The sequence below is a fragment of the Myotis brandtii genome, unplaced genomic scaffold (assembly GCF_000412655.1).
Source record: "Myotis brandtii unplaced genomic scaffold, ASM41265v1 scaffold658, whole genome shotgun sequence".
Taxonomy (NCBI): Eukaryota; Metazoa; Chordata; class Mammalia; order Chiroptera; family Vespertilionidae; genus Myotis; species Myotis brandtii.
Window position 1 is genome coordinate 705,306 of NW_005370558.1, and position 8,408 is coordinate 713,713.

The window sequence follows — 8,408 nt, forward strand, 5'->3', positions numbered from 1 at the left end:
CCCTCCCTCCCTCCCCCTTCCTTCTTGGCATCACTAACCCGTTTTCTTGATGCCAGGAGAGGGAGGGAACAGTCAAAATGTCCCAAAACACCCCACCCCACCCCACTCTGGGGTTTGCTGAAGCTTCTGCCTGAGAGCAACCCGGCCTGTGGGCCTGAGGAGGGCACAGAGCAGGGACTGAGCTGATGGAGCCCCACGGCCACCTCAGTAACTGACCTCCCGTCTGTGTAAAGTGCCGTCACCTCGAACCTCAGGCAGCCTGTCTGAGACCAGGAGTTACCTTTATGGAAAACTGGGGGGGAAGGGGACGGGGCTGGCCCCAGGGCACCCAGCACCCTAAGCTCTTCCTATGGCTGCAGGTCTGTGCCCAGGGACTGTAGAGCTGGCTGCGGACAAGCCTTCCAGTTTGCTCTCGGAGGACATGTCAGTGGACAGGTAGAAGAGCCAGACATGTTAGGGTGTTGCTTTCCTTTTGCAGAGATGCTAACCCTATTGTTTGTCACTCAGATGTGGACACACAGGGATTTCTCTTGCCTCACTGTGCTTTAATTATTAAGAATCATTACGCTTTACACGGTACATTAAAAAGGCTCACGGAAACTGAAGCCAGCTGTCCCAGCTTCTCCAGTGCCAACAGGAAGCCTCCAGCCACACTCCCACCATCAAGCGTCTGCAGGACACAGAGGGCCATGGGCGGGCGAAGCTCCCTTACCTGAGCAGACTCCTCTTCCAGCCGTCTTTTCTCTTCTTCTGCATCAATCAACTTCTGTTTGGTCATAAGCAGCTCCTTATTCAGTGCATCTGCCTTTTCCTCAGCCTGAAACATTTAAGAGATGCTGTTAGTGACAAGAACTGAGAGCTGAAGGGTTCTGAATCACCCAGCACAATCCCATTTTAAGGGGAACTGTGATGGGGACAGGAGAGACGATACGCCCACGGTCGCACGGAGACGAGGCTCGTGCCCAAGTGCTGGCTCTGAGGTCGGGAAAGGCACTGGTCAGGAGCACAGCCTTTGGCCTCGGGTAGCCTAGGCTCCATCCCATCGTTCCCTGACCATGTGCCACTGGCCAGGTCATGGAAAGCCTGTCTGAGCCTCGCTCTTCATCTGAGGGATGAAGTGTGGGAAGGACTAACTAAGCACAGTGTCTAGCACAGTGATGGCGAACCTTTTGAGCTCGGCATGTCAGCATTTTGGAAAACCCTAACTTAACTCTCAGTTATAATAAATTCTGGTTTTCTTCCTCTAAACTCTCAGTATTTCCTCTGCTTCATCAAACAAGTTCCACATTTTGGTCTCCTTGTCACCTGATAAAGGAAGCCACCCCTTTCCTGTTTTTATTCCATTAATGGCGATCCTCCACCCGTTTCTCCTAAGACACGCAAAGGTCTGGAGGGCAGACCTGTGGGTCCCAGTGAAAATGGTATGAGTCCCTGACACGGACAGTCCCCGGACACCGAGGAATGAACGACTGTGGCACCACAGCGGGCAGTGAGGAATACAGCAGTGCACAACATTTTCACACACATTCGGTGGAGCAAGGGCCTCATGGGTCACAGACACTACTGGTACACTGTATCATGTAAGTCCCCTCTTAACCCTCAGCAGCCTGAGCCTCTTTCTAGAACATCAGGAAACCTATGAGCAGGACAGTAATCTTAGGAGCCTGACAGGGAAACCTACCGAAGTCAGGTGCTGGTAAACTCTGGCCGATGCACCAAATCCGCTGGTTCTTACAAATAAGGTTTTATCATAAGCAAACAGCCATGCTCATTCGTTTACTTACTATCTATGTGTGGCTAGTTCTGCACCAGTGGCAAAGCTGAAGAGTCGTGACAGAGACCACATGGCCCACAGAACCTAAGATATTTACTATCTATCCCTTTACAGAAAAAGCTTGCAACCTCTGACCTAAACCCTGAATGAGAGACTACACTTCTTCTAAGGGAGGCCTGTGGTAGAGAGAATGGACAAATGCCCGTCAGAAAAGCCATCACCTCAAACTCAAGATTGGGAGAAGCAAAGAAAGACGGCCTATCTGCCAACAGAAATTCCTGATGAAATCAAGCATCCTGGGCACCGGGCTTTGTTATAACCGGCAGCGCTCAGTCAACAGGCACAGAATATGCAAGAAACAAAGTCTCTTCTTGTTTTAGGGGGAGGTGAAGAAAATCACAGAGATTAAATGCTACTGCCAACTGTGGCAGCATGAGAACGAGCCAGAAGTCTCTCAATCAAACGACGTTTGGGAAGAAGTTCAAGGACTTAAGGAAGGCTTCCTGAGCTCATCACTAACCCCTGTAGGAAGAGGGGGAAGGAATGCTGGCAAGAGCTGTACCCTCAAAGGAGGGTAATTAACCAGAACAACACACACAGTAATTTCACGTGATTAAGGAGAAGTCAGTGTTGAACACAATCTCTCCCTGCAGCCGAGTCAGACTCACGTTATCCAGGTCCTTGCGCAGCGCGATCTTGCTGGTCACCAGCTCGTGGGCTAAGTCATCATTTTCCTGTTCCAACCTCATGTTCGCTTCTTGTAAACGCCTATTCTCCCGCTGAAAGATTAAAAGAAACCAGTTACAGACACATAAAAATCAGATGAAAATGACAGTTTTTCAGGGCTAACCTTCAAAACTCCCTTGAGTCCTATGGAAATTGTGGGAGATGTAGCTGGTCCTAATGGGCTACCAATCAATAATTTCAGAAAAACTTAACTGATAAGTGACCTCGTCAAGTAACTATGTCTTATTAACGGTGCCAAAATGCCACCGAACTGTAACAAACTAGGCCGCTGGTTTTAAGCAAAACAAACTTTGTTTTCTTATTTGCAAACTCAAACTGAAACTTGAATCTAGAAACAGTAGCACTGAATTTTAAAAGGAACGCAACAAGGCTGTTACAGGCACAATGATATGAAATGAAAGGCGAACCTCAAATCGTTCGATGGGGTCTTCCTGTTGGGCCTGCTGTTCCCTCATGGTGTGATATTCCTTTTCATATTTTTTCAACTTCTTCTGACTAATCTGTAGGATAAACCACAGCATGAGTTAAAAAGTATCAGAAAGCGGTGGGCACTTCAGGGACTTCACTAAGGACAGGGCTGTCCCCAGTCACTATGAAAATGTTATTTCCTAATTTGGGAGGGAAATCATCAGAATGGGGCACCGTCCAGGACCCGGAATTCTCACTCAATGGCTACTGTGTCCAGGGTTCTGTTGGGGATAACTGGCTCACAGTGTTTACTAAGTGTTAGGAGGGCCACCGACAGAGAGCTCTTCCTATCTGAGCCTGTCCCACTGTCCCTATCATCATCCCCATCCCCATCCCCATCTTACCTAGCACCCACCAGCATGGCTACAAGAGGCTTCAAATCTCTGCCCTCACGTACAGTATTCTTTATCCTCCTCCTCCTCATTTTATATACAACTTAACTGAGGTATAAGGAGGTTACGTACTTTGACCAAGGTCACTCAGTGAGGGGCTGGCAGATCTGGGATTTGAACCCAGGCAGCTCGACTCCACCCGAGGTCTAGCTACAGCCATCTCACTGTCCTACCATCTGTCAACTTTCCTCTCTACTAGCTCCTGTGCTATCAAACAGGCACAATTCTCTGTCCTTCAACACACAGCTCTGCTGACCACTCTACTTGGCTGCTCTTCTGCCCCATCAAACTACTGTCCTCTTTCTCTCAAGCTTTTTCTTACCAACAACCACTGCCAACCACAGGTCTATACCCGTCACTTCCACTGCTTCAGGGCCTCTCTGTAATCTCTCTAAGTCAAGCTCCTGCTCTAACTACTCTTTATAAAATATCCTCTTGAAGATCACAGAGTGGTTTCTTTTTCACTCCATCCAGTGCATTCTCTCTCTTCCCAACTAGACTTCAAATCTCTTGACTTTCATGCTTTACCATGACCAACCCACTCCTCTCCTCTCGAGGAGATCCTTTCTCCCTTCCTTTCTTAGCTCTCCTCCCGAACAGGTTGTTTCCCCTTTTACTCGTTAACCCTTTTCTTTCTTCAATCTGGACCATATCCAAGGGCATCCTCAAGACACAACCCTTAGTCTTTTGTTTTATTCCTTCCTCTAAACCACTAACCCATTCTCTTTGGTGTTTTTAAAATTATATTTTTAAGAATTATAAAGTATAAGAAATAGAAAAGTGATAAAACAGGTATATGCAACTTAAGGAATGATTACAAGCTAACGCTCATCCCTTCCCAAAGCTTCAAGAATGAGCACCATGCTGCCTTACAAATTTCAGCTGCCAGTTCCAGGCAATGAGGAAACTCCAAGCTTGTCTAGTCCAACTTTTCTCATTTTATAGATGAAGAAACTGAGACCTACAGGGGATGGGACAGGCCCAAGTCTGCAGTGCCTCCAATTCTCTGTCCCACCTCACTCGTGCTGCTGGTGTTCCCCCTCCCACCAACTCTGTAGACCCCTGTGCTCCTCGGGATGTTGATGTCTGCTTCAACCAGAGCTGATCCTGGAGTCTGGCTGCCGCCCAAGGGGAGGCCACCAAGCACACAGCACTGCGCCCTGGCTACAGTTATAGAAATGTCCATTAAACACTTGGGGGTGAGGCTACAAGTGGGGGAGTGACATCTTTAAACTCAGATCTTCAGCGGTTTAAGGCCAATGCCGGGGTAAACTTTTATTGTACATTAGAGGCCCGGTGCACGAATTCATGCACAGGTGGGGTTGCTTGGCCTGGCTGGTGATCAGGGCCGATTGGGCCAGCCAGCTGGGGGGGGAAGGGACCTCGGCCAGCCGGGGGGAGGGACCGGGGAGGGACCGAGGGAGGCTGGCCGGCTGCAGGAGGCTGGCTGTGGAGCACACTGACCACCAGGGGGCAGCTCCTGCATTGAACGTATGCCCCCTGATGGTCAGTGCACATCATAGCTACCGGCCAGTCGTCCAGTCATAACAGTCACTTAGGCTTTTATACATATAGATGTCATTCACAAAGAAAGCACCTAAATAAAACATCTGCATGATCAATAAGTGTATAAACTATCCTAACAGATCAATAGTGGAGCAACAGAAACTAAAGGAGATGTGTGGGAGGCAAAAACCACCTCCCAGCACTCTCTGCTGTCAGTGTGGTAAATAACAAGGAGGGACTGGTTACGAGTCTCCCCTTAGTGCTTCATTTAAAAAAAGAAAAAAAAAGAACTGACATTAAATCCTACAGAACATTCTCACAAATCTTCAGGATTCTCCAACTTTCATTCTCATGCAGGGGCAAGGAAGAATTAACAATTTTTTCCTATAAACATACATTTTAAAAGGCTAATTACAAAATAATGTCTTCTACATTTCATTACCCCTAATTATAAAAGCCTCGTTCTCAGACTAAAGGGCTGGTTCTCCCTCAACACTGGCACAGCTGTGCGTGTCTAACGAGCACCTGATAAATGCTGGACCCTCTACATTTGGTTATCTCATGGATTCTTAGATTTTCGTGACAGGATATGGGCATTTCTTTATGCATTTCCCATGTTTTTCAAGTGTTCTGCAGTGAGCATAAGGTGCTTTTATAATTAAGTATACAAAGTACATGCTGTTAGAAAGAACTCTCATAATGACTCTGGGCTTCTGTACCAGGACTGAACACAGGCAAAGCTCCCTCTTCCGCGGAGCTTGTGGCCCAGACTTTCTCACTGGCTCAGGCTCCCTTCCCACTGCTCAGCCTCACTGGTTCTGTTTCCTTCTTACTCCCTCCCTCCCTTAAACCCTTACCCACCAACCCCATCACAAACAAAAATAAGTAAAAGCAACACTGCTTATCATGGGCTCACACTGACCCTGCCTCTCAGAGCATGGATGGCTGCACACCAGAGCCAACTAGTTCAGGCTGTCTCTGAGGCACAGACCCCACAAAGAAGGCTGATTCCTGACGCCGCAATGGGGAATGGAGAGGCACCAGCAGCAGAGGCACCAATGCAGCCTCCACATGAAGCTGCACCCAGAGAGACCAGCACCCACCTCTCGCCTGCCTGACTCATTATCAGTCTCCAGGTCAGAACATTTCTCCCTCATCCCCTGCCCACACAGAGTGCACAGAAATGATGAATTACATTGACCATCCTTTACATCTACCTTTCCTCTGAATGGAAATGGCAACAAAGTGAGCGTCCAATGCAAGCCTGGCCCCTCTGCCTGCACAGGCCCACACCCTCTTCACCTCTCAAATGAGCTCTCCAACATCACTTCATTAGGAACCCTTCCCTGACACCTCCTTTCCCCATCAGGCAGGTCTTTCCTTATATATTCTCATGACATCAGGGCAATTCCTTCATGCACCTGTCCAAGTCCACAATTATTTACTTATGTGCTTACTTACTTGTCTGTCTTCCCAGTAGGAAGCAGGCCTCATCTGCTTTGCTTACCACCATATCTCCAGTGCCCAGTTTAATGCCTACAACACAATCGGGACTCCAATAATCAGATACTGAACAAATCAAAGCCAATGGCCATCCTTTAAATCTATAATCAGGATGCAGTAGGGGTATTTATTTACCCAACAACTGAGCACAGCTATGGGCAATGTTCTTTGTAGGCATTAGAATACAAAGATGTATACAGGTCACAATATGCAAACTCCATAGGGCAGGAACTCTTATTCATTGCAAAATTCTGAATGCCTGACCCAGAGTAAGCATGAAAATACTTAATGAATAGAGACATAGTCCCCACTCTAAAAAGTTCAAGGGTCATTTTGTCTGTCTCTTACTTACACCAATAACATTTTAATTGAATCCAGGAAGTAGGACAGCTATGGAATCAGCCCCAGAGAGGAATCACACCCTCTGTTGGCTGACACCTCTAAGGAGGCGGTGGAAATCACAGCGTCACACACAGTGGCATTTCTGCCCTCAGAGATTATATTTGAACCCTGGCTGGGTGGCTCAGTTGGTGGGAGCATAGTCCCTTACACCAAAAAGGCTGCAGGTTTGATTTCAGGTCAGGGCACATATCTAGGTTGTGGGTTTGACCCCCTCAAGGCGCATATGGAAGGCAACTGATCGATGTCTCTCTCACATCAATGTCTCTCCTCTACACTCCTTCTCCCCCCAAAAACAATACTAAAAAAGTATATCCTCAGGTGAGGGTTAAAAAAAAGATATTTAAAATTTTTTGTTTAAATGTTCTTTTTTGGGGGGAAAATCTAAGAGTTTCCTGGGATAAGACCGAGTTTGTACTAAATTTAGGTAAAACCAATGTTATACCCCACTGCAAGCCGTACAGAGGTTCCTAACATGTCAGGAACAGAACCAACCTGAGAGTGTCCCGAGAGCCATGGTTCCCATAAAAAGCAATGTCCTCATAAAAGAGCACAGAAGGCAACTCTGCCCTACCCACCCCAGCAACAGAACATTCTACATACCATCTCAGAGGGCTCACAGGCCCCCTGAGGCCCAGCCATACATAGTCCCCAGTTAAGAAACTTAGAATTCGACAGTGGAGACTTGGAACTTGTCAGTTTGACATTTTGGTAGAAGTACAGAGTTAGTCCCAAATCCCTCCCCTTGGTGACCCATCATCCATCTTCACAGGAATCGGATACTGCTCTCTCTTCACACAGGGGCCACATGCCCTGGGAAAGGTAGCACCTGCCAGCCTCTGGCACAGGCAGGGATGTCAAGGCCCAGAGTGGGAGAAAGGGAGTGGCTGCAGACTTGCATGGGAGGGGGGTGGTACAGTCTGCAGGTGGACAGACCAAGACTCGAGTCCTGGCTCTGCTAACGACTCATTGTGTAACTGAGGTCAAGCTGCCTTACCTCGGCTTCAGGTTCCTCATCTGTGAAAACCACCACAATCCTTTTAAGGACTGATGTGATGAGGATCACATGATATAAAACATTTGAAGAGCTCACTGAGTGCCCCGCACAGAGTGAGGCCTTTTACTTGGTGGTAGCCACTACTTTTATTAATAGAATCAGAAGCAGAACTATCCTCTGCACATGTGCTGCAGAGAATGAGCCATTTAAACAAAGCCCATTTCACACAAAAGAGCAGGAAATGGGCTGCCAACAGGAAATAGGAGCGAATTCCCAAAGGCCCCTCTCTGGGCTGGAGACATAGGGAGTCAGCAAAGGTGGGAGGATGAATGTTAGTAGTCTGCATGGCAGGGTTCAAGGATATTGTCTGGGTGAGTGGGTGGGTAGGAAGAGGTCTTGTACGTTAAGGAGATCCTAACTCCAAAGTCCTCATAGCTAAAATAAAGAAATCCACCTCCCTCTTGTTGAATGCTTGGTTAAGAGCTTGGCTTTTGCCCTGACCGGTTTGGCTCAGTGGATAAAGCGTCAGCCTGTGGACTCAAGGGTCCCAGGTTCAATTCCTGTCAAGGGCATGTACCTTGGTTGTGGGCACATCCCCAGTGGGGAGTGTGCAGGAGGCAAC

The 8,408-nt window shown here is 47.8% G+C and overlaps 1 protein-coding gene across 4 annotated transcripts in view; it reads right to left on the minus strand.

Moving 5' to 3' along the window:
* RABGAP1 (RAB GTPase activating protein 1) overlaps positions 1-8,408 on the minus strand; it is a 135,835-nt gene that overhangs the window by 12,927 nt on the left and 114,500 nt on the right. For all 4 annotated transcript variants that reach the window (XR_001359584.1, XM_014528891.1, XM_014528890.1 and 1 more), the window contains 3 exons: positions 2,929-3,021; positions 2,443-2,553; positions 713-817 (listed from right to left, as the gene is read on the minus strand). Coding sequence is in view for 3 of the 4 variants with exons in the window: in XM_014528891.1 (XP_014384377.1) it covers positions 713-817; positions 2,443-2,553; positions 2,929-3,021 (309 nt within the window). In the remaining variant the exon portion in view is untranslated. The remainder of the gene's footprint in view (positions 1-712; positions 818-2,442; positions 2,554-2,928; positions 3,022-8,408) is intronic.